Below are 27124 nucleotides of genomic sequence, written 5' to 3'. Positions count from 1 at the left end.
GCTAGGCAGGACAGCCTAAGGGCATGGGGGACGAGCCCTATCACGTGAGCAACACACCTGCGCGTGTGCCGCGGTGCGTGGCCTGGTCGACATCCACCGTCCCCCTTTTCCAGCGAGCTTGGGATGGACCCTCTTCACGCCTCTATGGGCGCGACATCGCAGCCCGGCATGTCCTTATCGGACATTCTCCAACAGTCACGCAAGCTGACGAACCAGCTTGGCCGTGACTCGGACTTGCCGTCCATCCAGCTGGGCATTGATCAGATTGAGAGCCAAAGCCGCAAGCTGGTCAGCAAGAGTGTGCGCAGTGGCCATCATCCTTCGGCAGATGCGCGAGCGTACGTATGAAACATGACTTACATAAAAGGCACTACCTCTTAGCAAGTGGCGGTATCGATGCTGCTCAGCTCTCCAATGCCATTCAACATACCAACATTGCGAATACGTTCGAGCCTTTGCAGCCTGTGTACGATACTGACTTGGAAGGGTACATCCGTCATGAGCATGAGCAAGTGATCCTAAGTATGATCGAGGAAGGCCGGCGTAGTGCGCTGGACGATTTCCACACGGGGCTAGGCCGCAGTTTGCATCGCGATTGGCAAGCGCAAAAGCAGCGTATCTTGGATGAGCTCGGGCAGCACCGCGGCTCGGAGGACGCTGCGTCGTCGTCTACAGCGACGCTGCGCCGCTCTGTTTCGCATGTGTCCGGCGCTAGTACCAGTGTGGCGGCGCCGTCCAGTGAGGCGAGCCTTGCTCAGCATAGCCGCATGATTCGCTACGATGCCGTGATTGCGCGTTTGAATCGGGCGCGTTTGGACGGTGAATCACTGCCGCTTATCCATGCCTTCATGGAGACCGTCGAGTCGTTTACGCAGGAGCCGTCGCGGCAGCGTGCGTTGCTGGATGCCTGGACGGCGCTCAAGTATATGGTACATGAAATGCCTTCCGACGCGTCCAGTCGCCCTACGCCTGTGCAGGCGCGCGAATACGCAGCGACCTATTTGGATGTAACACACTTTGAAGGCGCGCAGGGTGTGGCGCTGCGCCAAAAGTGGGTGCGTGGCGCGCGTGCCTACCTGGAGCGGCAGTTTGCCGAGTATATGGAGCAGGTCATTGCCGCCAACCCCGTGCAAGCGCAGCGTGGTGGTGTGCCGACGGTCCGCGCGATGGTCGCGGCGTTTTTGCGTGTGCATTTGCGAACGAAGGAAGGCACATGGCCTGCGGATCTGTCCTCGCCGCTGGATCAAGCGACGCAGGCGCCGTTGTGGGCGATGCTCTTCTTCCTGGTGCGCATTGGCCATGTCCAGGAAGCGTTGGTCTGTGTACAGGAGAACGAGGCGGCTCTCCAGCGCACCGATATGGCGTTCCATGCGCACTTTAAGGCGTGGGCCGATGCGCCCGACCGCCAACTGCCTCGTGGCATGCGCGATCACTGGATGAGCGAATACGTGACGCGCTTCCGGCATACGACGCCCGACGATCCGTACCGCTATGCACTGTACCGCCTGCTTGGGCGCTTTGACATCTCGAAAAAGTTCCCTGCGGCGCTTGTGCAGAGCACGGAGAACTGGCTATGGCTGCAGCTAAGTTTGGTCAGTGAGAAGGACGAGGCCAGGGCTACAGCGACGCAAGCGCCTACGCTGCAGTCGTACACGCTGCAGGATCTTGGGGCGAAGCTGGAAAAGTACGGCGAGGCGCACTTTGATCCGAAGGGCCAGCGGCCATTGCACTACTTCCAGCTGCTGTTGCTCGTCGGCCGCTTTGAGAAGGCTGTGGCGTTCTTGCAGAGCCGCGCTGCGTACGAAGTCGACGCTGTGCATTTTGCCATTGCGTTGGCGTACTATGGCCTGCTTCGCGTGCCGGCCGCAAAGGATGCGTCGCAATTCGACTGCGGTGTGGTTGTGCAGGGCGTGGCGTACGTCGATATGGCACGTATGATCCGGCGGTACACACGCCAGCTGGCGTCGACATCGCGACGCGATGCGTTGGCGTACATGTCTTTGCTATGCCTCAATGCGGACAGCCCTGCGCCGGTGGGCGAGGAGCAGGTACAGCGATGCCATGAGCTGGTCCAATCGCTGCTTCTCGATGCGCCTACGTCGGCGCTGCATGAGCTGCTGGGCGATATGCAGGCGGATGGCATGCCTACGCCGGGCCTGATTGAGCAGCAAAGTGCACTGCTGCACCTGGGCGATCGGCGTGCCTTCCTGCGCTCGATCGTGCATGCGGTGGCCGTGCAGTGCGATCGTGCGCAGCGCGTGACGGAGGCCATTCTTCTGTACAACTATGGCCAGGAGCGCGATACGGTGCTGGGTGTGCTGAGCCGCGAGCTGGGGACGAATCTCATGGAGCCGGCGCAGCTGGCCGATTGGGACGCTACGTTGGCGCCTGGCATGACGCCATCCGCCTCGTCGTCGAGCTTGGTGGTGCTTACGCGTGCGATTCTCGCGAGCTACGAGCAGCAAGGGCACGCCAGTGCGAAGATGGACACGTGCCGGACTCTTCTGCAGCTCAAGCGCGCTGCGACGCTGTACCGCGACGAGCAGTGGGCGCCGGCGCTACAGACGCTCGAGTCGCTCCACCTGCTGCCGCTCGATGCGGAGGCGCGCGCGGATGTCGTGTCGATTACGCGCAAAGCGGAGGCGTTCAAGAGTTACGACGATAACATTACCAAGAACTTTTCGGAGATTGTGTTGATGGCTATGAATGTGTTGTTTAAACTACATGAGGTGCTCCAGAACTCTGTCACCCGTGCCGACTCGACGGTGCTCTTCGAGTACCGCTCTCAAGCTCGTGCACTGATGATGTGGGCCGGTATGCTGCGTTTCCGCATGAGCAATGAGACCTACAGCCAACTTACACGGTTGGACGTATACGTGCGTATGAGGATGCGAAGGCCACTAACACCGCCAGATCCACTAAGTAGCGCACTGTACTTAGGGCGCGCCAGGCGACAGCTTGGTGGTCGATAGTTGCGTCTGCAGAACGTGGGTCGCCATATCCCCGCCCCCCTTCCAGCCAGGCGGCACCACGCCGCTGTGACTGCCTGGGCTGCCAGACAGCGGCGAGGAGGCGCCAGAGCCAATGGGCTTCAGCGCATCCTCCGCGTCCAATTCATCGCGCGTAGGCACGTGCACGCCGCCCGCCTCGGCGGCGCGGCGCTGCTGCTCGAGCACAATATCAATCTCGCCCTGCGTAATGATGCCTTGGAGCCACTCATGCGAGAGCATGTCTTGCGCCGTCGCCCGCTCCGCCGGGTTCAGACGGAGCATCGGGAGAAGGAAGTTGGAGAGCTCTTCGGCGTGCTCGGGTGTAAGCAGGTACTTTTCCTTCAGCACATTCACGAGCGGCCAGTACCGTAGCTTGTGGATATGACGTGGCTCGCCCTTGCGGTTGAAGATCTCGGCACTATACCGCCCTGTAAACGCAATGCTCTTGGGAAAGTCGCCTAATAGCTCAATGATCTGTGCAATGTGATCATCGTCCTTGTTGTACTTGCTGCCAGCCGCCGGATCAAACAGATAGTCGCCAGTAAGCAGCTCAAAGAACATCGCACTGGTACTCCACAAATCCGCCGTCGGACCCCACTTGGCGCCGAGAATCGCCTCCGGGCAGCGATACTGCCGCGTCTGGATATCGTTGGTGAAATGATGGTCGACCCAGCAGGCATTGCCCAGGTCGGCAATTTTGACAGTAATGCGTTCCAGCGTCGAAGGGTCGTACGGCGGCGGCGGCGGCAGCGTCGTGGGATCCCCTGCCGCAGGCGCAGGACGCAGCGGATCAGGCGACGTGCTCACCGGCGGCGAGAGACCCGTCGAGGTGCTCGAGAACGACTTGGCCATATCCAACGGCAACGTCTCGTCACGGCCTTGCGCCGTGCGCGCCTGCTGCGACAGCAGCGAGGGGCCAGGCCCACCACGCGGCACACCCACAGGCATCTTGCTGCCAAACGGCGCACCGGGCGCGCCCGTCTCTGACGACGACGCCGTCATCGTAGGCGTCCCGTACGAACTAGTTGCCGTCACAGGGCTCATCAACGGCGACTCAAACTGATTCGACTTGTCGCCGATCTTCGACATGGCGAACGCAAGCTTGTCCAGCATCGGACTTGAGCCGAGACTGCTGCTGGGACTCGGCAACGGGCGCGAGCCTGTAATAAACACCGACTCACGACGAGGCGTTTGCGTGCCACCGCGGCCCTGGCTGGGCGGCACACCCACCAGCTTGGTCGGCACGGCCTTGGGATTGGTTCGTAGTTCAGCTTCAACTACTTTCTCGACATCATCAATGCAAATGAGCACATTTTCCGGCTTCAAATCCGTATGGATAATCCCACACGACCGATGCATATAGTCCAGACCAAGTAGCACTTGTTTCGCGATCTGCTTGACAATGTGGACAGGCACACCGCGGTGTTGGTATCGCTTAATTAGACCGAGCAAGTTCTCGCCCAGTACCTCAAACACCATGCATACATGGGAGCCGTTGGGGCCATTGTGTCGAAAGTGGTCGAGCAGGGACACGCAGTGTCGTCGGCCAGGATGGTCGTGGTCCGCCGAGACCAGGCGCTGAAGCAGCTTGATCTCGTCCTGGGCCGTTTCTGTGTAGTGCGGTGCCGACTTGACCACTTTGAGCGCGACGTGGCGATTCGCCACTCGGTCCTTTGCAAGCCACACCGTCGAAAAGTGGCCCCAGCCCAGTTTCCGCACAATCACGTACCGTCCATTGGAGAAGATATCACCGACATTCACGGGGTGGTACCCACCACGACAGTAGTCCTCTTCATCCTCCTCGTCCTCGGTCAGCACTGAGCCAACCTCGTCGTCCGGCGAATCAAGCCCCCGCGCAATAATGTCGCCATCGCTCACATGCACGGTAGGCTCCTCCGTCGGCGTCGCAGGCCCTGACGGTGTGGCGCCCATAGCAATGGGAATCGTTTGCACTGATGTACGAGAGCCAGCAGGTGTCGTCGACGCGTCCGACACGTCGGACGAAGGCGTCGTGCTGCCTGCCTGCGTCGTGGCATTCGTTCGTGATACACTCGCTTGCGGATTCGAACTGGTCTTCGGCCAAAATAGTCGAGTAAATCTACAAGGGCCATGTTAGCACCGTATCAGTACGTATACATACGAAGAACCCTCCTTTGGAGGGGTAGACGTCGTCCCCATAGCGATCGCTATCGCTAGGTTGGTGGTAGTGCAACGGCCGTGCAAGGTCGCACAGATGCCCGATCGTATCCGGTCTGAATAAACCTGCTGGTGATAACGCACCGCGAACCACAAAGGTCCGTTCTGATTGGCTTATTCATCCCTCGTAAGCCTACCATACTCACGCGATAGGCAAGGCCTGCATGACATCGTATCGAGAGGGGCCTAGGTCCACTTCATGTCATTGGCATCAGTCATGGCGAGCCAGTCTACGATCACCTCGATGGCCCCGACCCGCTGGGATGCCAAAGTGATCGGCCGTCAGCGGCTGCAGCGCCAGCTGTAGGTAGCCATCCCAGCGCTCGCTAACCTGCAGGGCCTGCCTCCAAGCGCCTCATCGATGCCCAGAAGGCGTGTACCTACGCCCTGATGCTCAGGATGCCTTTCGTACGTCGCTGACCGTCCTACTTACCTGCAGGTTTCCATGGCGTCGTATTTGTTCGCACAGGCAGCTATGCACCAGGGGTATTTCGCTTTAGTATCCAGTTCACGATGGTCGATGAGCAGCTGGCCTTGCCTACCGTTTTCTTCCCGCCGATCCTTATGCACCCCATTGTGGAAGTACGTATCACTCTCGACCCTTCTCACGCCCATGTAGCCAGCTACAGGCCGACTCAATTTACTTCCCTATCTTGCTACCACGTCTGACAAGCCTGGCGCTGCGGATCCTGATCACCCTCACTTTGTCCAGCATCTCTTGACATTCTTGCACGACTGCTTTCAGCCGGCCTTGTTGGCCGAGCTGCAGCAGCAATGGGTTCTTAACGACCGCATGTTTCAGTACGTTGGTGGATCTTTGCTCACCACAGCCTCTTCTCGGCGGACCCCTCGCTTTTCGATCGGCTCGCGAAGCAGTCCGCGACGCTCTCCACATCGCCGCTAGCCCTGTACGATACGCAGTCGGGCAGCGGCGTGCCTGGCGACATGGATGTCACGGTCGCATCCTCCGAAGACCAACCTCGTCTTGACTCTGTTATGCCCTTTGAGCCTCTGCGTCCCTCGGACGTGGCACGTATCCGCGATAGCCTTGTATTGTAACTTGCTTGTATTCTACTAGGACTTGGGTCCCTCCACACAAATGCGCCACGCCCGTCCAGTTTTTTTTCGACGTGGTCTCCATGGCGCCTACCGACCCATCTACGCGGCGTCCTAAGCGGAAGCGTTCCCGCAAGGCACGTACCGCCATCTCGTCTTCCGAAGAGAGTGCGTCTGAGGCAGAGAAGCCTACCGTAATTCAGCCTGCGTCTGTGCACAGTGACAGTGCCTCGGATGACGACGACTACGACGACGCTGCGCCTTCGACCATGGAAGCCGAGAGCGACTTTGACCAAGAATACCCAGATACAGCTGCGCTAGATATACACGATGACGAGGGCGTTGACGACGCGTTGCAGCCGCCGTCCTTGTTGCTACCACGCAGCGGTCCGACCGACGTGTCCACGCCATCCAAAACGATGATGCATGCACGCCTGACTTCCATGACCGATGCGCAGATCTCGCAAGAACTGACTGAGAAGCAACGTGATGCATTCCATGCCCTGTATATGCAGGCGCTCACGGACGAGTTCGGGGATGAGCTGGACGAGATTCGTCAGGTACGTTGCTACTTTCTCACACACAGAACGACCCCTTGCTGGGCGAGGACACGAATACGAGTCAAGCGACGGCACGCATGCCGTTGCTAATTGACGCCTTGTCGTTTGGCACAGAGGTGTTTACGAGCGGCCGCGATGCCTCTGCTGGCGGCTTGGATCAAGTAGCATTGGCGTTACCGTCCTAAGATCTATGTACTCTTCTACGATTCTATTTCACATGTATTACACGGAAAAGTCAGTACGCGTATAGTGGGTCTTCTTTGTAGCCGCATCGTCTGCAAAGAACAGGACCTCGCCAGGGGCGAACGGGCGAACCAAGCTGGCGGGCAGGCCGAGGTGCGGCTCGTCCAGCACCTTGGCAAGCATATCCTGCTTGTTCTCGCCGGACAAAACAAAGGCACAGTGGTGGGCGTGGTTCAGAACCGAGTAGGTGAACGTGATACGACGAGGCGGCGGCTTGGGCGAGTCCTCAATGGACGCGATCCAGCGGTCCTGCTCGTGCAGCAGCTCATGGTCCGGAAACAAGCTGCATGTGTGGCCGTCCGGGCCCATACCCAAAAGAATCAGGTCGAACACGGGGTTGCGCACTGTGTCCTTACCGACAAAGGCCTGCACCAACTTCTTCTCGTACTCGTCCGCCACTTCGTCTGCATCGTCCAAGAGCGTGTCGTCAATAGCATACACTTGGTCGCGCGGGAGCTGCGGCACCTTTGAAAAGAGCTCATCCTCTGCCAGCTTGAAGTTGGAGTCGGCGTGGCTCAGCGGGACCAAGCGCTCATCCGCAAAGAATACGTGCCTGGCGTAAGAAAGATAGGCATACATACCACTTGTCCCACCGCACCGCGTTGTCTGTACGGTTCACGAGGTACTTTGCCAGCATCTTTGGCAGTGAGCCACCCGATAACGCAATGAAAAACTTGTCGCGACGCCCAATGGCAGCGTCTTGAGCCTGCAGAGTTAGATGGCATGAGCCCACGTACCTTGATCACAAAGTCAGCCAGGCGCTGGCTCAGCTCATCGCTCGTCGGGAACGAGTACAGAACCGGGGCTGCCTTTTCGTGCTTTAAGACTTGCTGATCAGTCACCATGGGACAATACGGAAGGTGGTAGACAGACTCACGATCGCGCGATCTCACGCACGCACTTCAGGGCGGTGGGCGCTGCCGCCGCCCCGACGGTCCACTCCGCTTGTCGGCCGTAGCCACGTGCGAGCGACCACTGTTTCTTGGCTTGGTCCCTTGATGCTGCTGCTGGCGTTAGCACGGTCTCGTGGCTCCCTTGCGCATGGATGGCCCAGCGCAGGACGGTTGTGGGCCCTTCGTACCGCGTCGTTACGTACAGGGACGGTCGCCTTCGCCGATCCACGAACGGTGCGTCTCTCTACGGCGTACCAAGGCCGTACGTCCGTGGCGCAGATCCTGAATGACGCATGCTCCAACGAGGCCGGCGCCTACGTCGTTGCGCGTGATGACCAGGGTCGGCCTGTATCGCTTGGTGCGACGTTAGAGCAGCTGCCGTCTACATTGACGTTCTTGCCGTTCGAGTCAGACGACAAGTTGGCGCAGCATACGTTCTGGCTCTCCTCTGCCTACGTCTTGGTCGCCGCGCTGCAGCAGGTATGTGGTACTACCGCTTGTGCTGCGCCAAGCGTAACAGAGAGCGTAGGTACGTTGGCCGATGGCACATCCGGGTTCGCTGTGGAATGTCTGCGCTGTGAATCGTTGGCACCTGTGCCTTGCAGCGCCGATCTCGTCGAGGCACGTCGGCATGTCCAAGAGGCGCTGACGCGTCTCGTGGATCACACTCGTACGCATGGACCGCCCAAGCTTTCGTCGGAAGAGATGAGTGCCGTTGAGCAATGCATGAAGCAGCTGTGCACGAAATCGCGCGAATTGCGTGTCGAGACCATGGCATGGCCGGACGCGTTCCAGCGCTTGGCGCACCATCCCTTTGCCCTTCGTACGGTGGTGGAACGCGCCGAGCAAGGTCAGGCGGTGGATGTCGTCTACGTAGGCGAGACTGCTGTCGGTGTCCTGCCGAAGGACGCTACGCTCTTGCGTCGTACCAAACCGATCAAGGCCATCAAGCTGCTGGGCTGGTCGACGGCCTCGCTGCCTGCCTACCTGGCCAAAGACGCTACCCAGCCCCTCCTTCGCTTGCGTGGCATTGCATTCCCGTCCTCGTCCGAGCTGCAGCAGTACACAGCACGCGTCGCGGAGTCGGAAAAGTCGGATCATCGCTTCATCGGGACGCAGCAAAGTCTGTTTTTCGCACATGACTCGTCACCGGGCAGTCCGTTTGTGATGCCGCATGGTATGCGACTGCAGCGGCGTGTCGAGCGCGTAATTCGGGATTTGTACGATGCGTTTGGGTACGAAGAAGTGCAATCGCCGCAACTGTACCGCAGCGCATTGTGGAAGCAGAGTGGGCATTGGGACAAGTACCGCGACGACATGTTTAGTGCGCAAGGGTTTGCGTGCTGCGATGCGCACGACGACGTGTTTGGGCTCAAGCCTATGAACTGTCCAGGCCACTGTGTCATGTTTGCGCATCAGCCGCGCTCGTACCGCGAACTGCCGATGCGACTGGCCGAGTTCAGCCCGCTGCATCGCAATGAGGCGTCGGGTGCGTTGACAGGCCTCACACGCGTTCGGCGCTTCCATCAGGACGATGCGCATGTGTTTTGCACAGCGAGTCAGGTCGGGCAGGAGATCCACTCGATGCTGCATATGCTATCGCTGGCGTACCGCGTCTTTGGCTTTGGCGACCGATTTGAATTGGTATTGTCGACGCGCCCAGAAAACTACTTGGGCCAGATCGATGTATGGGAGCATGCAGAGGCTAGCTTGAAGCAGGCCTTGGATGCGACAGGCAAGCCATGGTCGCTCAACGAGGGCGATGGCGCCTTTTACGGCCCCAAAATTGATATCCGACTGGTGGATGCGATGGGCCGCAAGCACCAAACAGCGACGATCCAGCTGGATTTCCAGCTGCCGGAGCGATTCCAGCTCGAGTATGCCCAGGCAGCCAACGAGCCGACCAACGTGCAAATCCGGCCAGGGTATGCACGCCCGGTGATGATTCACCGTGCGATTCTAGGCAGTTTCGAGCGATTCATGGCCATTCTCATCGAGCAGTGCAAAGGTTGGTGGCCCTTCTGGTTGAATCCTCGTCAGGCTGTGGTGATCCCTGCCTTTAGCGGCGATGCTGCTATGCACGATTCGGTCGTGGCTTACGCGCAGCACGTCCAGCATGTCCTTGCTGGCTCGCCCTTCGACGCTCACGAAGCACGCAACCCCTTCTTGTCGGCGCGCATGGCGCATCACACGTTGGAAGTGCCCCCGCGAGCGCGTTTCCATGTAGAGTTGCCGCCTCACTACCTGTCTCCGACCGGCGATACCCTCGGCAAAAAGGTGCGGCACTCGCAACTAAGCCGCTACAACTTCCTGCTGATTGTCGGCCCCCACGAAGCACAGACGGGCACGGTCAACGTGCGTCTGCGGGACGAAAAGGCGGCGCCCGCGTGGCATGCAGGCTCAGACGCCGCGGAAACGACGCCGTGCAAGGTGCAAGATATGATCGGGGCCGTGGTACGTGCGACGTTCCCCGACCGCTTCCCGCCAGATACGCCCTTGTCGATCGACTTGGGCGCGTGGACGTTGCCGGACGTGCAGCGTCTGTTTAGAGTCTTGGACGCTTTGCACGTGTAATCGCTACTCAACTATACCAACCCGAGCTCGATGGCAGCGACGTGGAGACGGTGCGTGTGGGTATCATAGGCTCCTGGATATCGTACAACTGCAGTAGATCACGCCAGAGCGGCATATCCAACTCGAAAACAATCTGGCGGCGTGTTAGGCCCGCTTGGCGGTCTTCGTCGGTGGGCTCCTCCGAGAGTACTGTGTAAGTCATAGGGCCACGTACATAGCATGGGATCGCTGTCCTCCTCGTCGATGATCGCCGCTTTGCCATCGCGAATGAGAAAGCTTATATAAAACAGATTCTCCACCGAGTCGGAAAAGCTGTGGGGATTCAAAGCAAAGGGGAAGAGCGGCACCCCGTTCTCCCCTGAACACTCTTCAAGACGCCGCGCAATGGCCAGCACAAGACGCGACGTTTCGTTTTCCGATTCTGTCATATCCTCGCGATCCAACTGGCCATGAGCCACATGCATACATACCTGCTGCGGTGCCACTTGCTCGCCCTCCGGCACCAATCGCGAGGTCCGCGCGACTTTGCGCTGCCTTGGCATCGCCTGCAAGGGGCCCAATCTAAGGTAAGTGCAAAGGTACGTACAAATGCTCCGATACAGGCGCGCGATGCGTATGCCGCGCAGCCAGCCGACCGAGCTTTTCCCAATTCCATTGCTCGACGTCGCCAACGAGGAACTGCGTTTCTTCATCATCGCGATGCGCACGCGACTGCGTATGCGATACATGTCCACCAATATAACGCGCAATGGTATGAAGGTATTCATCCATATCGAATGCGTCAGTCTCGACACGCATTTGCCGAATCATCTCCGCTCCCATATCAGAAAGATTCAGCAAGAACCGCGAATCCAAAAGACCATCTGTCGGCGCTTTCACTGCATTGTGAGGCTGCTGTATACGTACCCTTGTTGTACAGCTCATCGCCTACGCGCACCATATCATTGAGGTCGGACAGGGAGCTTTCCGGCAAATGTCGACGCGTGTCTATGTCAGCACACAAATACGTACTCTGCGCCGTAGCGAGCAACGCACGGTACTCGCGACGAAGCTCACGTTGCTCCCCTACGTCAGGATGTGGATCGTATGTGAACACGGCATGGCCTTCCTGCGTCTCTGGTTCAGGCATGGGGACGCAGCGACGCGTCGTCGGCCTCGTCGTTGACACGCGCCGTCGTACACGTCCTCTGCCTGCTGGCCACGTGACAATGGGCCTGGCGCACGAGCCAGGTATAATACAAGGTCGGTCTACGAGGAGTATGGAAGAAAAACGCTTAGCGGTGGATCAAGCGCGATACCATCTCACGCTCACGCAGGCACTTGTTGGCATACTCAACCTTGCCAGGTTGCTTGGCATAATACGCGACCATTTTCTCAAGAATTGCGGCCACTTTGATCGGCTGCGCTTGCGGGAATCTAAAGGTCAGTCATACTCCATACATACTTTTGGTTACGTGCCAACGGCGACAATGCAAATTCCGACACGGACTCGGACAGAATCACACCTAGCGTCTGACGAATCTGCCCAAAAACACCATCAATGCCTTCCACCTGGAGCGACTTGGCATACTGGTACAAAAACGTAACATCCATATCGAGATTCGTGAGACCGGCCAAACTGACCATCTTCAAGTCCCGGTCCAGAAGCGCCGAGTTGAGAAGGCGGTTGGTCACATGCATGAAGCACGACGAGAACGTAGCCTCCTTGGCGTCCTTCGGCAATAGAACCAGGGCGCTGTCCATCATGGTAGATAGCCAATCGACCAAGTCACGCAAGTAGCCCGACGCTTGGTGCTGTGCTCCTTGTCGCGGCTGCAATGGCGTCCAGTCGTACTCCAGCAAGTCCAAGAATTGATCCAGCTTGACAAACAATGCTGTATCGATGCGCTTCTGAGCAATTTCCATCGTCGTGGCCAAGTGATGCGACGCATCGAGCGCCAGTCGGCTACCTGGATTGGGTTTCCGCGAATCGCTGAGCCATGCTTCCAATTCCTTGCAGGCCAATTGAAAGTGCTCAATGTTGACGATAATTTGCGCAATTTGACTGAGGTTGTGCGATTGCTCCACAGTCTCGCGAATGTTTACACTAATTTGCTGCACCAGAAGCTCGTCCAGCGACTGCGTTAAAATGCTGTCAATATCCCGCATACGTTGCGAAGCTCCGCCCGAAAAGTTGTAGTACTGCTCCACCAAGCTGCGGATATCCATACAGCACAAGGGATATGTTTGTGAAAAGGGCAGCGACAGAGGGAACGGCTGCTTTTGCAATTGCTCGGCTTCGCCAGGTTTGAGCCAACAAACGCTGAGTACTTTGGCCAGCTCGCCTTCGTTGTTGACGATCATCGGCAGGTGCTGTGCTTCGCGGATTGCCTGCTGGAAATCGGCCGCGAATCGTTCCCGCAAAAGCTGCGCAAACCGACGGAACAACATAAGCACCAAACCATTTAATCGCGTCACGGAAAGTTCCATGCTTTCCAGAGTGCGAATAAAGGTCTGAAGGGCTGCCTTGGTCTCAATATAGGCCTTGGTGTCCTTGCAATCGCGCAAGCCCAACGTTACCATATCCACAATTCGTTCACACATGGTCTCCCATACATCTTCCACTTCGGCAATGGGACGGAAACCAGGTGGGGAGGTGTGCGCTACATGTCGCTCCACCACAAAGTAGCCGACAACCGCCTCTAGCAGCGCCATGAGCTCCTGCGTACCACTCTCCATTTTCAGGTCACGAGAGAGAAGAAGACTAGCTTGGGCTTTTCGATCTTCCTGGTAGTTCATTTGCAGCTGCTCACGTTGATCCAGCACTTCATAAATGTGGATACATTGGTACAGAGGCTTAAAGTCCACTTTCACTTTCTCGTTATCGAGGAAATTGACCTCAATTCGCTCGTTCACAAGCTGTTCAATCGGACTGTTGATAGAAGACATACGAAGCATAGGGTCTTTCTGGCTACGATGCCGCCAGCGCTGTTGCCGCGCTTCCATTGTCTCCAGAGCGATGCGGCCAACAGCCCCACTCTTCTCACGCACGTCAAACATCCAGCCTGTCAGCTCCTTGGTCACCTCGGCACGAATCCGTTCACGAATATCTGGTATATTGTCTCGCACGAGTTGCGCAAGCTCATGGTGCATGAGCGGTTTCAAGTGTGTATTCATGATATCGTCCAAGCGGCGAAGAGCAGAGTAGTACTTCTTTTGCGAGATCAGGTTCTCGACCAACACCGTCATCTCCAGCACCTGCTGGAATTCTTGCAAGAGATCAATGGCCTCGTCCACGTTCTGCGCTGTACGCTGTTTATCGATCAAGTCCTTTTTCTTGGAGAAGAGCGCTTGACCGCTGCTTTGAACCTCTTGATTCAGTTCATTAATACGTGTCTTTAAATTCACCGTGCCCGACCGTACAATTAGTAACTCGTCCACAGCTGACACAAAGTCTTGGTGGTTCTCGTTGCACACCTGCTCGATCTCTTCATCCTTCTTCTTGACAAGCTCGCGGAGTTGGAACAAAAACTCGTCCTGTTGGTGTGATTCGTCAAGACTTTTGATAATGGGGCCCAGCTGCTCAAAATTTTCTGTCGATTCCACATCGCTGAACAGTGTCAGCTGCTGGATCTGTGCCTCCAAAGAGACGTGAGGCGCTCGTGCCTTGCGCACCACCATGCTCGTTGACAGGGAGAGCCTGCGAATGTGGCCCCGCCGCGTCCGACACTCGTGCGTAATCACGTGGCATGTGGAGACGCCATGCACTTCGTGACGACCGACCATGTCGGCGGACGCGTCGCCAGTCGATGCAGACGCTAGACTGTACGCCTATGAAGACGAAGACTATGTGCCGTATGTACCACTGAAAAAACGGCGACAGGAAACCAAAGACCGGCTGCATCTGCGTGCGCGCGGGGTGCTTCCCCATGACGATCCCAGGGACGCCTCGGCGTCTCCACCACGTCGCGCGCCTACGCTAATGGAAGAGGCACGGAAGTTGCAGGAAGAACAAATGCAACATACGCGAAAAACCGATGCGGAGATTTTAGCCGAGGAAGAAGCGCGGATCTTGGAAGCACACACGACCCGTAAGAAATTGCGAAGCCATGCAGAGCTCGCACATGGCATTCAGTATACAGAGCCCATTCGACGGTCCTGGCGTCCACCAGCATTCGTACGCACGCAGTCGGAGCGTGAACAAGAAAGGGTGCGCAAAAAATATCACATTCGCGTCGAAGGCGTGCATGTTCCGCCTATTATTACGAATTTCAGAGTACGTCTTGCTTCGCGACTGACCCCAGGATATGAAAGTGCCCTCATGTATTATGGCGTATTTGCGTGAGAAACACATCGAAACACCCTCGCCTATTCAAATGCAAGGGCTCCCCGCGGCGTTTAGTGGACGCGATATGATTGGAATTGCGTCTACTGGCAGCGGTAAGACATTGACATTTAGTTTGCCATTGCTTCTTTTCGCCGTGGAAGCCGAGCACCGTCTCGCATATACGGGCGACGATGGCCCTGTAGGGCTGATTGTGTGTCCCTCGCGGGAATTGGCGCGCCAGACATGTGATTCCATTGAGGCTATGGCGACAGTCATGGAGCAAGATGGGTATGCGTCCATCCGCACATTGTTGTGCATTGGCGGCATATCTATGGCGGATCAGGCGCACAAACTACGTCAGGGTATTCACATTGTTGTTGCTACGCCTGGACGCCTCCAAGATATGCTGCAACACAAACGATTTCATCTGGCGAATTGCACGTATTTGTGTCTGGACGAGGCCGATCGAATGATTGATATGGGCTTTGAAGAAGATATGCGCAACATCATGAGCTTTTTTACGCAGCAGCGTCAGACTCTTCTTTTTTCGGCGACCATGCCCAAGAAGATTTTGGATTTTGCGGAGCAGTCGTTGATTCAGCCAGTGGTGGTGCATGTCGGTCGTGCCGGCGCAGCTAGTTTGGATGTGATTCAAGAAGTGGAATACGTCCCGAAAGAAGCGAAAATGATGCACTTGCTGGAAACGTTGCAGAAGACAGCGCCCCCTGTGATTATCTTTAGCGATAACAAGCACGAGGTGGACGATATCTATGAATTTCTGCTGCGAAAGGGCGTAGAAGCGGTGGCCATTCATGGATCCAAGACACAAGACGAACGAGAGTTTGCGATTCAGAGCTTCAAAGAAGGTCGCAAGGATGTGATGGTCGCCAGTGGTGTGGCCAGTAAAGGTCTCGATTTCCAGGCTATCCAGCATGTCATTAATTTCTCCATGCCCAAAGAGATTGAAGACTATGTACATCAAATTGGGCGTACAGGTCGTAGCGGCAAGACAGGTGTGGCCACGACATTTGTCAATACACATATCCCTGAACAGACACTTTTGGACCTCAAGTACTTGTTGATGGAAGCCAAGCAATCAATCCCCTCGTTCTTGGCATCGCTGCAGGATCCACGCGCTGATCATGGTACGACACGCATTAGTTGTGCCGTATGTGGCGGTTTGGGCCACAGCGTAACGCAATGTCCCAAGCTCGAAGACCATCAACGTCGTCATGCAGCGCAGTTCACGCGCGGGGATGGCGATAGTGGCTTTTAATATGTAGCTGAGGTCCCCACATACATAGATACCCTGGGCTTTCGCCCACCTTACATGCGAGTATCAGGAATATTCTGACTGAGCCATTGCAGACCAGCTGCCAGGCCCTCACCACTAGTAGCGCAACTGGGGTGCACATACCAGGGCCGATCTTGGAGCATGTTCAGTCCAAGGTGATCTGTCAATTCCGATGGCGACATGGCTGCTGTGTGAGTGACGGCCTACGTACCTCCAGCCAAATCCTGCTTGTTGGCAAACACGAGGAGGACACAATGACGCATTTCCCGGTCAGATAAGATACGATGAAGCTCTTCACGCGCTTCAGGCATCCGCCCACGGTCACGACTGTCGACCACGTAAATGAGGCCTTGTGTTCCGGTATAATAGTGACGCCAAAGCGGACGAATCTTGTCTTGACCACCCACATCCTGCATGTAAGAAGAAATGTACTTACCCAAACATTGAATTTGACGTTTCGGAATCGGATCGTTTCCACATTGAAGCCCACAGTCGGTAGTGTCTTGACACTCTGCCGCAGCTTCAGCTTGTATAGGATCGCTGTCATTAGTGCATGTGTATGCTACGTACTGGTCTTGCCAGCGTTGTCTAGACCCAGCATAAGCACACGCATCTCGCGTGTGCCAAACAGCTTGCCCTTCAACCGCGAGAAATAGGCTCCCATACCTGGTGTGTCACGAGCAATCGAGGCGCTTGCGAAGCCAAACCATGTCATGCACGCAGCAGGCCCAAGCCAACACCCCACGCGTCGTCTCACGTGATACCATCGCGTCGTGTGGAGAGATGACGCTTGGCTGGGTGGCAGGCGTCACGACGAACGTGCTCAGCGACGCCGTCCGCTATCGGCGACGATGTCTGCCTCGGCACCGCTCACGTTACGGGCACGATGCCGTGTTACCAACCTAGGGCTGGGCGAGATTTTGTTTGTCGGTCAAACGTCTTTCGCTGCTGGCACATGGGTCGGCGTGTACCTGGACGAGCCACGCGGGAAGAACGATGGGAGTGTTCAAGGCAAGCGCTACTTTAGCTGCGAGCCCTACTATGGCGTCTTTGTACGGCCCAGCCAAGTTCATATGATGGACGAGGACGGGATGCTTGAGCCGTCCGCAGCTGTGAGCACGCCGCGGTCCGCCGCCCCCCTCCAGACGCCGGTGCGTTCGACACAGCGTAGTGCATTGTCGACACCTAGATCTATGCACACGACCGATCGACGGTCCCCTGTACGATCAGCACCACGAATGAGCTTGATGCATGCACAAGCACGACTCGGTACGAAACCTACATCCACAACACCTGTACGAACGCCGCCAGCGGCCAAGACGCTTCCGGAGGCGACGTGGGCGTCGATGAAGAAGAAAAATCCGTCCCCGGAGCCTGTGTTACCACAACATACCCCATCGCCGGAGCCAGATTTATCCACAAGCCTCTTGCCTACGATGCCTGTCTGTCCTCCTACGCCACAGCGTACAAAAGCGTCAGAGCCTGTGGCGCCCCCAGCGAGCCAGAAGGCACAAGATACCCAACGTGAGCAAGCCCTGGAGGCGCGCGTGCAAGAGCTGACAGAGGCATTGGAGAGTGCACAAACTCGGATATCGACGTTGGAGTCTGATAGCACGACCAAAACCGACCTCACAACGGCCCTTGAGGCGGCGAAGGCACAGGTGGCTGAGCTGCAACAAGCCAAAGAGGAGGGACAAACACGTATGGAGGAGCTCACAGAAGCCCTGGAAATGGCCACACTTGATCGAGAGATGGCCGAAGAGCGTACAGAATCGCTGCAGCACGAACTGCAAAGCGTACAAGCCACGCTGACTTCCCTCCAAGAAGAGAAGGAAGCGCAGCAAGCAGCGGATCGTGCGCAGATTCCAGACGAAGAGCTGTCTCTCCTCGAGCAAAATGAGCGTCTGAAAGAGGCGCTATTGCGGCTGCGCGATGCCACTCAAGAAACGGAAGCGGCGCAACGCCGTGAACTTGCTTCACTTCGCGCTGATTTGGCCGCGCATGAAACGTTGGTTAGTGAGCATGCATCTTTGCAAGAGCAGTGGCAGCGGTCGGAGGTGCTTATTCAAGAGCTACGTATGCAAGCGGAGATGGCGAGTGGCGCCGAAGACATGCTGGAGACGCTTACGGAGCGGAATATGGCCTTGGAAGAACGTGTGGAACAGTTGACCGATGACATCCAGGAATTGGAGACGTTGCGGGATGTGCACGAAGAGTTGGAAGCGACGCACCTCGAAACGGAATCACAACTTCAACAGACGCTCCAAGAGCGAGAAGATCGGATTGCGCAGTTGATGGACGAGCGACAAGGGATGGAAGCGTCCATATCGTCGCATAATTCGACGCTGGAGCAATTCCGTGCGCTGGTCGCCGAGCTGGCGCGGGATCGTGATGAATGGCGAGCCAAGTGCCATGCTCCTGTGGCCCAAGCGCCGGCCATGCCTGTGAGTATGCCGACGCCCAGCGCGCCGACATTGGTACCGTCGATGCGGCAGCTTGAGCAAGCGCAGCTCACGCAGCATGTAGCCTTCTTGCGGGCCTACGTCCCTGCATCGGTGGCCGACGAGGCCGAGCGTTCGTTTTTGGGTGTGTTGGCATACGAGCGCCTCGCGCGGTATGCGGACTTGGCCTCCCATGCCATGGCCTATGATATCCCGGCTCTGGTCGTCGAGCGGGCCTTGGAGGAGTCGGTCCTTCGACGGTGCCAAGCACGCGAGCGTGTGGCCTCGGTAGGCGCGCGGGCTTTGTACATTGCGGCTGTGCTGCGTACAGCGCCTGTGGACACGTTCCTAGCACACGCGACAGACCAGGCTCTTCTTATGCCCCAGATCCAAGCATGGGACAAGGCGCTGCAGGGCTGGGATGACGACGATACTACGCTGCCGATTGAGGACACACGTACGATGTTGGACCAGATCATCACGTCGCTCCCATCGGTCACGTCGGTACGCATCGACGCTGCACAGATGCTTGCGCAGGCGTGGCATACGAGTGCTACGGCCGATACGCTTCTGGCGCATGCGGGGTATGCCCAGCAGCATACGTCGACTACGTCTGTGCGCGAATGCGTCGCTGTCGCCACGCGCATTCGAACCGCATGCTGGCGCTGGTACCGCCGTGTATCGCGCCTCTTTGACGAACATGCGATGCTGCTATGGCCAGAAGATCTGGCTACGAGTGTATCGACAATGGCTTCCCGCTTGCATGACGAGCTCGCTACCTTTTCGCCCACGCGCGTCGATGCGTCCAGGTCCGCGCTGGCCACGCTGCGTACGTTGGCCGATGATGTGGAGGCCCTTGTGTCCTACGCGCATCGCGCTGAGGCTGTGCAGGCCTGGGACGCCGCGCCTGAGGGCCCATGGACCGCGCATGCAACGGTGACGCTCGCTGCGTACGTGGAAACGGCCATGGAGGCCGAGAAAGCGAGCTGGGAAGCGGCGATGACGAGCTTGCGTGAGACGGCGCATGCGCAGGCCGCGCAAGCGGACGCTGCCGGTATCAAGTTGGAGCGTTTGTATGTGCAACTTGCGCAGGCGCAAACGCAGGCCGCGCAGGCCGCGGATTGGCATCAGCAAGTGGAGACCTTGCAAGCGCAACTCGCTTCGACGACCCCGACGACGGCTATGCCTTCGTCGGACAAGCACGCCACGCCGCCGTCTGTCCCGACCGAGTACGGCGAGGATACCCTCGCGTTAAAGCAAGCGCTGCAAGCTGTGCAGACAGAAAACTGCCGCCTAAAAGCCTCCCACTGGCTTGCGCCTCTTGCGCATTTGCCGCCGTTGCCCCATGCACGTCGGAGTGTGGCCCACGTGGCCGCTCAGGCTTCGCCCATGTATAGACCGCCCGGGCTCGCTGTGTCGATGCCTCGCGTGATTGAGTTGTAGAAGTATGTCCGATACGATATTTTTTATAAACGGCTATTCCACTCGAGCTCCTGCAAACGATGCTTGCCTTCGTCGCTGCCGTACAACGTTGAGATCTGCGCCTCCAGACTCGCACCAAATACGGCCTGCAATGCTTCCTGGATCGTGCGTACAAACACCACATCAATGTTACGACGAACGGCGGCTGGCACATCGGCCTCCCATTCTCGCTGGTTGCGCATCGGCAGTATGATTTTGTGAATGCCGGCGCGGTGCGCGCCGAGGACCTTTTCCTTGATGCCGCCTACAGGCGCAACGTGGCCACGCAATGTCATCTCCCCTGTCATCGCGACGCGCGTATGCAGCGAGACGCGCAAGTACATCGAGACAAGAGCACATACAAACGCCACACCGGCACTGGGGCCATCTTTCGGCGTGGCGCCGGACGGCATATGCAAGTGCACATCGTTGCGAGGAAAGTCGGCCTCACGCGACGCTGTAATGCCCAGCGCAAACGCATGGGCCTTGACCCATGCAAACGCCAATTCAGCCGACTCGCGAATGACATCACCCAGCGAGCCAGTGAGGTGCAAGGCCGCCTTGCCGGGAGGGAGGAACGCACACTCGATATGCAAGATCCCGCCGTTCCCCGAGCCCTGGTAGGCGAGGCCCGTGGCGACGCCCGGCACGCCGACCTCGTCGGCGACCTCTGGTTCGTACGTAGGGTGGCCCAGGTAGTGCTCTAAATCCGCGAGGCGAATGTGTGGATCGAAGGGCGACGTACGGCGGCCCTGCGTCGCCTCGGCATACTCCACGGCCTTCGCACGGACCATATCGCCGATCCGTCGCTCCATCGTACGCACACCCGCCTCACGGGTGTACGACATGGCCACAGTAAGAAGCACGTCTTCGTCGATGATGCATTGCGACGGCTGCAATCCGTTCGCCTCAATCTGCTTCGGCACGAGATGGCGCTGCGCAATGGCGACTTTTTCGTCGTGCGTGTACCCGGCAATCTGCACCGTATCGACGCGATCCAAGAGCGGCTCCGGAATGGTGTCCAAGGAGTTGGCTGTCGCAATAAAGATCACGCGACTCAGGTCCACAGGTACATTCAGGTAGTGATCCTTGAATGTATGATTCTGCTCGGGATCCAGCACTTCCAGCATCGCTGCCGTGGGATCGCCATGCACGCCCATCCCACTACTGAGCTTGTCGAGCTCATCCAAGAGCATCACACAGTCCGAGGCTCGAGCGCGACGAAGAGACGCGACAATGGAGCCTGGCAACGCGCCCACATACGTACGACGGTGCCCGCGGATTTCCGCCTCGTCACGCACACCGCCCAGCGACAGCCGCACAAAGGGGCGCTGCATTGCCGCAGCCAACGAACGAGCAATGGACGTCTTGCCCGTACCTGGAGGACCCACTAGCAACAGAATCGGGCCCTTGTACTGCACACGCGACGACGTATCGCCTGCCTGTGTCGTTTTGAGCTCCCACACGGCGAGGTACTCAAGAATGCGCTTCTTCACCTTGTCCAAGCCATAGTGATCCGCTTCCAGGACTTCTCGCGCCCGCGCAACCAACGGCAACGTGCCATCCACGGACGCTTGCGAGGTTGGCACCAACGGCGCCAACTCATCGTGCGACAAGTCCGCACTCACGCGATCCCACGGCAAGTCCAGCATCGTATCGAGGTAGTTGATCAATACGCCACGTTCCATGCTTTGCGACGGCATGCGCTTCAAACGACGTAGTTCTTGCTCACACACACGACGTGCCTCATCGCTCAGCATTGCTGTGGCCATGCGCTTTTCCAAGGCCTTCACTTCATCGTGGTCGTCGTCATCGTCGTGCATAGGCCCTGCCATATCGTCGTTGTCATCGCCACTGCTGTGCCTTGCTTCGCTACCATTCGGCAAACGGCGTCGAAGGATCGAGGGACCGCCGCTTTTGCGGGGCACCAAAGCTCGCGACGTGGGCGAAGAATCAATCAGCCGCAGGGACAGCCCGGACGGCGCTGCATGGGCCAGCTGCCCCACCATCGCCTCAATTTGGGCGCGGATGAGTGCATTTCGATGCTGCTCTTGAAGTGCATACGGCGTGTTGGCAAGGAGATCACGTAGGATCTGTACACGCTGCATTCCCTCGCGCAACATAGCTACAGTCTGCTCGATGCGCTGCGCAGGGTCGACGAGGGCCAAGTGCGAGACACGGCCATCCCACGTACACGCCCCACCCAACAGACCGATCAGCAGGTCTGCCAGCATGGCAGAGGTCATGGCGTCTGGCGTATCCAGGAGCGCCGTCAGTCGCTTCATGAGACTCGGCGGCAGGAGCGGCACACCCGCCAGCATCGATGGAGTGTGTGACGACAACGTAGGGACCACCTCACTCATAGACGTCATAAGCTGCAAGGCGGCGCCTTTAAGCTCGGCGGTAGCGCTCGATGCATCTTGCGATAGTGGCGTCAAATCGGACGGATCGTGGAAGACCTCGACCTGCGCCACCGGCGCAAGGACCACCGACGTGATCGACGCACTAGCGGGATCAGGCCGTGCTGCGCGTGTGGATGTCACATGCACACGCACAATGCCAGACAAGAGCAGACGACATTGATCCGTCGAAGGCATGTTGATCAAGCGCAGGACACGCGCCGCACAGCCCCACTTTGCGAAGCCAGGCACCGCATCGCGGGTCACAGTGGGCTCCGTGTGGGGTTGCTTTACAGGAAGGCACGCTACAATCATGGGCTTTTGCTTCGCGGAGGCCGACGACGACGATTCGCTGTCCTTGGCCATCGTCCGCTCCCATGCTTGGCGCTCTGTCAGCGCTGTACGCAAGAGGCCCAGGCACTGGGCCTGCGACAACGTCACAGTGAGCACGAGGCCAGGGTGCAAAATAAGTGGGTATGGCAAGCCTAATACGGCCTGCGTAGGTGGGATCCACGCAGGATCAGCAAGAGACATGGTCGTCAGAGGCGAAGGACGGTGCCACCGCCACGTTGATAAGCGGAGATCCTCGCTGGTTCTCCACGTTTCGCTCGCAGGGGCCGCCACCCTCCACATCGGCCGAGGGGTGCAATGCTAGGAAGCCTCTCGCGCTTTCCTCTGAACGTGCATGGATGAGCGGCCGTCGGACGTTGCTGCGTGGAGGCTGGGCCGTCCGTGCCTTTTCATCGATACCATCGCGCACGCCGGTCCGTGTCCGCTTTGCTCCCTCGCCGACAGGGTTCTTGCATGTAGGCGGGCTACGCACGGCGCTTCTCAACCATTTGCTCGCACGGCATACCGGAGGCACATGGGTACTCCGCATTGAAGATACCGATCAATCGCGCTTGGTCCCAGGCGCGACACAAGCTCTCCAAGAGTCTCTCGCATGGGCCGGCTTACACTATGATGAAGGCCCTGATCGTGAAGGCGCCTACGGACCGTACGTGCAATCCCAGCGCCTCGCGCTGTACCGTGCGTACGCCGACCGACTCCTAGCGGAGGGCAAGGCCTACCGCGACTTCCGGCCACCTGTGCCACGCGACATGAACGCACGCACGTCGGCACTCCTTCGCGAAGCGTACCTCCCACCGTCCAACGAAGAGGCACAGGCCCGTTTAGCACGGGGCGAGACGTGTGTCATTCGTCTGCGTATGGATGCTGCGCGCACATATACCTACGAAGATGCCGTGTACGGCACGATGACGTTCAAGCCTGATGTGATGGCAGGCGTGACGGACGACCCCATCATCGTCAAAAGCGATGGATGGCCGACGTACCACCTCGCGAGCGTTGTAGACGATACCGAAATGCGCATTACACATGTGCTGCGTGGCGAAGAATGGATCCCTTCCATGCCCAAGCACTTGGCGCTCTACGAAGCCTTTGAGACGCCGCCACCCGTGTTTGCTCACTTGCCTCTCTTAATCAATGCAGATGGCACAAAGCTCTCGAAACGATCCGGCGACGTACGTGTGGAAGATTACAAGCAGCGTGGATGGGAACCAGAAACGCTCGTCAACCTCGTCGCGTTGACTGGCTACCACCATCGCGATACAACATCGCCAGATCACGACGTGAAGACCATGACACAGCTGGTGGAGCATTTTGACATTACGCACATTGCGCACGCACGCGCCACGTTGCCCCTGGATAAACTGGCCTACCTGAACCGCCATCATATGGCACGCAAAATTGAGGCGGCCACCACAGCCTCCGACGCTGGCGTACGTGACGAGGTAGTGACACGCTTGCGGGCGGCGCTCACACGTGACGTGCCAGACGCGCTGCCGGTATCGGAGGCCTACCTCCTGGAGGCCGCGCGGCTCGGGCAGCAGCGTGTCGATACGCTGGACGCAATTCCCGCCCAGACAGCCTACCTATTCCGCGAACCGGATTGGAGTTCGCCCGCATGCCAGGCCTTCCGGGCCTCTGTCCCTACGCCCACGTTCCGCCACGTCGTGCAAGCCGCATATACCTTCTTTTGTACTACCAAGAGCGCTCGAAACGACTGGGCCACATGGATGAAGGACCAAGTCGCACACCTCCCTGGATCAGGTGGGAAAGCTGCCGTCCAAAAGAGCGTACGTATTGCACTGACAGGGGAACGAGCAGGCCCACCTGTCGCAGAAATTGCCGATGTCCTGGGCCTAGATCGTGCTGCTGAGCGTATGGAGGCCGCTCTTGCATGGGATGAGACACATGCACCATCATGATTGTTTTTGAAGTAGATCGACCATATCACGAAACTACCATGAGTACAATACTCTCACATACCTGTCCGATAATTTCCGCTTCTTTGCGGGCACGGTCCTCAGCGCGCTGCTTGAGTTGGGAGTGACGATCTTCGGCGGAGAGCACTTGAGACTCTTTGCGTGTGCGAACGGCATTCATACGCTCGTGCCGCGAGCCGCTCATGACGAAGCCCGCACGTTCGTACTCTTCGATTTTGGACGCGTCAAGCCCAATTTCACCCCGCCGGGGGATCCGTTTGCCCTCCTGGACAAAGTTGGCCATGGCAGATCCTTCCCCGGGCAGCAAGTGATGGCCATACGACCGAGCCTCCGTGACGGAAGTAAAGGAGAGTGGGAGTGGCCCAATGATTTCGTCGGCCACATTCTCCTTCTTCGGTAACGGAGGTGATCGATGTCTTGGCGACGCAGATCGTGAGGATGTGCGCTCATGAGATCTATGCCGATGCGATCGGTGATGATGTCGATGCCGAGAATGATCAGTGTCACTGGTTCTGGACCGATGAGATCGATCGCGGTGCGATCGGTGGCGGTGGGTATGCTCACGCCGCTCGTCTACGTACGGCTCTGTGGGTGACGATGGCCATATTGTGTAGGAAGCAGCCTCGCGGATCGCATGTCGCTCACGCGCACGCTCCAGCAGGGGATCTGACGTGCTAGGGCCGGCGCTGCGCGTCGTCATGCAAGTGGTCAGTGGATGTGGAGGGATCGCGTCTCGTCTCGCTTCGCTCGGCGCAACGAGATGCACGCCACGTGACAAGAAAGAAGAGACGAAACGAGATGACCGGGCGGAGCGAGGGACCAGCGGCGAACGACACCTTTTGCCACTTTGTCGTGACGACACTTGACATACATCCCCACCTCTTTGCCCGCCATAGTTTGTGCAAAGGGTGCGTTTGATGATATCTCGATCTACCACATCTCGAGCGATTGTTTTTTGCATACACGTACCCACCCTGCCGGCCTAGGTTGCTGTGTGCTATACACTTCTTTTTCTTCTTTCGTGCTACTGTGATCCACTTACGTACGTTTCTATCCACTTACACAGGCAGATTATGACCATTGTCAACATCCGCCGTGACGTCGACGATAAGTTCTACCGTTACCGTATGCCTCTGCTGGAGACCAAGATTGAAGGCAAGGGCAATGGTATCAAGACGGTCATTCCCAATATGTCGGACATTGCGCGTGCGCTGAGCCGACCGCCTTCGTGTACGTTTTCTGCGACTAACTGTAGACCCTACGAAATTCTTTGGTTCTGAATTGGGCGCACAAACGATTCTCGATGAGAAGAACGACCGATACATTGTGAACGGTGCGCATGATGCGACGCGTCTGCGTGAGCTTCTTGATGGGTTTATCGACAAGTTTGTGCTCTGCGGGGAGTGCAAGAACCCTGAGACGGACCTGAAGATCCGTAATGGCGAGATTATCCGTGACTGCAAGGCGTGCGGTAAGCGCACGTATGTCGACATGCGTCACAAGCTGACGACGTTCATTCTGAAAAACCCGCCTCCGAAGCGCGTGAAGGGTGCGAAGGGCGCAGGCGCCGCAAGTGGCCAGACGGTGCAAGCGGATGCCGGCGATGCCGACGAGAATGCGGGTAGTGATGATGAGCTGACGCGCCGCATTAACGCCGAGGCGAAGTCGATTCCCACGGCTGAGCAGCGAGAGAAGGACGTGGACGCCGACGAAGACTGGTCGGTGGACACGTCTGAGGCGGCTGTGGCTGCGCGTGTCAAGGCGCTTGAAGGTGCGATGAATGTGCTGGGCGTGGGTGACGACGATGAGGGGGAGGAGGATGAGTCGAGCCCGTACGCGCAGTTCGGTACATGGATCCTGGAAGAGCGCGAGAAGGGCAAGGCGCCTGGCGCTGCGGATGTGTACCGCAAGGCGCAGGAGCTGGGCATTGAGAAGAAGCACAAGAGCCTGCAGGTGCTCTTCCAGGCGCTCTTTAGCGAGAATGCGCCGGCGGAAGTCGAGCGGTATGCGCCGCTGCTGCTCAAGATGGTCACCTCGGAGAAGCACCAAAAGGCCATGCTGGGTGGTATTGAGCGTTTGGCCGGCTTAGAGCACACTAGCTTGGTCCCGAACGGTGTACCGAAGCTGCTTATGGCGCTGTACCAGATCGATGTGCTGGATGAGGATGTCGTGTCACAGTGGGGTACGCATGTGTCGAAGAAGTACGTCGACAAGGAGACGTCGAAGCGTGTGCGCAAAGCCGCTGCGCCGTTCCTTGAGTGGCTGGAGCAGGCAGAAAGTGATGACGAAGACGACGAGGACGAGGACGAGGACGACGAGGCGGAGGAGGAGACGCAAGACAACGCCACGGCATACCAGGAGGGCGATAGTGACTTGGACGACTTGTAGAAGGCCCCCACGAACGTAGTCTTAGTAAACGCAGG

At 57.9% G+C, this 27124-nt stretch overlaps 15 protein-coding genes across 15 annotated transcripts; 8 read left to right on the top strand and 7 right to left on the bottom strand.

Moving 5' to 3' along the window:
• Positions 1 to 144: 144 nt before the first annotated feature.
• Malapachy_3561 (nucleoporin-interacting protein nic96) lies at positions 145 to 2904 on the top strand (the record flags this gene model as incomplete). The annotated part of the gene is given in 3 exon segments (XM_018138029.1): positions 145 to 338; positions 368 to 2880; positions 2897 to 2904. 3 exon segments carry the CDS (start codon positions 145 to 147, stop codon positions 2902 to 2904), a joined length of 2715 nt encoding a protein of 904 aa, XP_017994059.1.
• A 32-nt stretch (positions 2905 to 2936) lies between these two features.
• Positions 2937 to 5168, bottom strand: Malapachy_3537 (cmgc srpk protein kinase; the record flags this gene model as incomplete). Its single annotated transcript, XM_018138005.1, has 2 exons — positions 2937 to 5088; positions 5131 to 5168. The coding sequence occupies 2 exons, from the start codon at positions 5166 to 5168 to the stop codon at positions 2937 to 2939; spliced, it is 2190 nt and encodes a 729-aa protein (XP_017993788.1).
• Positions 5169 to 5403: 235 nt separating this feature from the next.
• Malapachy_3585 (hypothetical protein) lies at positions 5404 to 6245 on the top strand (the record flags this gene model as incomplete). The annotated part of the gene is made up of 5 exons (XM_018138051.1): positions 5404 to 5489; positions 5524 to 5594; positions 5626 to 5768; positions 5806 to 5987; positions 6017 to 6245. The coding sequence occupies 5 exons, from the start codon at positions 5404 to 5406 to the stop codon at positions 6243 to 6245; spliced, it is 711 nt and encodes a 236-aa protein (XP_017994097.1).
• An 80-nt stretch (positions 6246 to 6325) lies between these two features.
• On the top strand, positions 6326 to 6987 carry Malapachy_3587 (hypothetical protein; the record flags this gene model as incomplete). The annotated part of the gene is made up of 2 exons (XM_018138053.1): positions 6326 to 6802; positions 6829 to 6987. 2 exons carry the CDS (start codon positions 6326 to 6328, stop codon positions 6985 to 6987), a joined length of 636 nt encoding a protein of 211 aa, XP_017994099.1.
• Positions 6988 to 7024: 37 nt separating this feature from the next.
• On the bottom strand, positions 7025 to 7890 carry Malapachy_3541 (6-phosphogluconolactonase; the record flags this gene model as incomplete). The annotated part of the gene is made up of 3 exons (XM_018138009.1): positions 7025 to 7598; positions 7627 to 7751; positions 7783 to 7890. The coding sequence occupies 3 exons, from the start codon at positions 7888 to 7890 to the stop codon at positions 7025 to 7027; spliced, it is 807 nt and encodes a 268-aa protein (XP_017993943.1).
• Positions 7891 to 8043: 153 nt separating this feature from the next.
• Positions 8044 to 10512, top strand: Malapachy_3564 (threonyl-trna synthetase; the record flags this gene model as incomplete). The annotated part of the gene is made up of 1 exon (XM_018138032.1): positions 8044 to 10512. The coding sequence occupies one exon, from the start codon at positions 8044 to 8046 to the stop codon at positions 10510 to 10512; it is 2469 nt and encodes an 822-aa protein (XP_017994064.1).
• Positions 10513 to 10519: 7 nt separating this feature from the next.
• On the bottom strand, positions 10520 to 11641 carry Malapachy_3576 (dna repair protein rad62; the record flags this gene model as incomplete). Its single annotated transcript, XM_018138042.1, has 6 exons — positions 10520 to 10701; positions 10727 to 10955; positions 10983 to 11073; positions 11099 to 11390; positions 11419 to 11499; positions 11524 to 11641. 6 exons carry the CDS (start codon positions 11639 to 11641, stop codon positions 10520 to 10522), a joined length of 993 nt encoding a protein of 330 aa, XP_017993987.1.
• A 145-nt stretch (positions 11642 to 11786) lies between these two features.
• Malapachy_3539 (secretory pathway protein (exocyst complex protein sec15)) lies at positions 11787 to 14172 on the bottom strand (the record flags this gene model as incomplete). The annotated part of the gene is made up of 2 exons (XM_018138007.1): positions 11787 to 11928; positions 11957 to 14172. The coding sequence occupies 2 exons, from the start codon at positions 14170 to 14172 to the stop codon at positions 11787 to 11789; spliced, it is 2358 nt and encodes a 785-aa protein (XP_017993790.1).
• A 103-nt stretch (positions 14173 to 14275) lies between these two features.
• Malapachy_3554 (dead-box protein abstrakt) lies at positions 14276 to 16094 on the top strand (the record flags this gene model as incomplete). Its single annotated transcript, XM_018138022.1, has 2 exons — positions 14276 to 14767; positions 14796 to 16094. 2 exons carry the CDS (start codon positions 14276 to 14278, stop codon positions 16092 to 16094), a joined length of 1791 nt encoding a protein of 596 aa, XP_017993902.1.
• A 50-nt stretch (positions 16095 to 16144) lies between these two features.
• Malapachy_3545 (cps1 protein) lies at positions 16145 to 16776 on the bottom strand (the record flags this gene model as incomplete). The annotated part of the gene is made up of 5 exons (XM_018138013.1): positions 16145 to 16208; positions 16236 to 16296; positions 16324 to 16522; positions 16549 to 16652; positions 16683 to 16776. The coding sequence occupies 5 exons, from the start codon at positions 16774 to 16776 to the stop codon at positions 16145 to 16147; spliced, it is 522 nt and encodes a 173-aa protein (XP_017993947.1).
• Positions 16777 to 16963: 187 nt separating this feature from the next.
• Positions 16964 to 19996, top strand: Malapachy_3578 (dynactin subunit 1; the record flags this gene model as incomplete). Its single annotated transcript, XM_018138044.1, has 1 exon — positions 16964 to 19996. The coding sequence occupies one exon, from the start codon at positions 16964 to 16966 to the stop codon at positions 19994 to 19996; it is 3033 nt and encodes a 1010-aa protein (XP_017993991.1).
• A 23-nt stretch (positions 19997 to 20019) lies between these two features.
• Positions 20020 to 22947, bottom strand: Malapachy_3548 (atp-dependent protease la; the record flags this gene model as incomplete). The annotated part of the gene is made up of 1 exon (XM_018138016.1): positions 20020 to 22947. The coding sequence occupies one exon, from the start codon at positions 22945 to 22947 to the stop codon at positions 20020 to 20022; it is 2928 nt and encodes a 975-aa protein (XP_017993942.1).
• A 155-nt stretch (positions 22948 to 23102) lies between these two features.
• Malapachy_3556 (glutamyl-trna synthetase) lies at positions 23103 to 24683 on the top strand (the record flags this gene model as incomplete). The annotated part of the gene is made up of 1 exon (XM_018138024.1): positions 23103 to 24683. One exon carries the CDS (start codon positions 23103 to 23105, stop codon positions 24681 to 24683), a length of 1581 nt encoding a protein of 526 aa, XP_017993900.1.
• A 25-nt stretch (positions 24684 to 24708) lies between these two features.
• On the bottom strand, positions 24709 to 25401 carry Malapachy_3551 (hypothetical protein; the record flags this gene model as incomplete). Its single annotated transcript, XM_018138019.1, has 1 exon — positions 24709 to 25401. One exon carries the CDS (start codon positions 25399 to 25401, stop codon positions 24709 to 24711), a length of 693 nt encoding a protein of 230 aa, XP_017993899.1.
• A 373-nt stretch (positions 25402 to 25774) lies between these two features.
• Positions 25775 to 27089, top strand: Malapachy_3563 (eukaryotic translation initiation factor 5; the record flags this gene model as incomplete). The annotated part of the gene is made up of 2 exons (XM_018138031.1): positions 25775 to 25931; positions 25957 to 27089. 2 exons carry the CDS (start codon positions 25775 to 25777, stop codon positions 27087 to 27089), a joined length of 1290 nt encoding a protein of 429 aa, XP_017994057.1.
• Positions 27090 to 27124: the final 35 nt, after the last annotated feature.

This window comes from Malassezia pachydermatis (assembly GCF_001278385.1).
Source record: "Malassezia pachydermatis strain CBS 1879 chromosome Unknown scaffold1, whole genome shotgun sequence".
In the NCBI taxonomy this organism is placed as follows: domain Eukaryota; kingdom Fungi; phylum Basidiomycota; class Malasseziomycetes; order Malasseziales; family Malasseziaceae; genus Malassezia; species Malassezia pachydermatis.
This window is presented reverse-complemented; position numbering and strand designations above follow the sequence as displayed.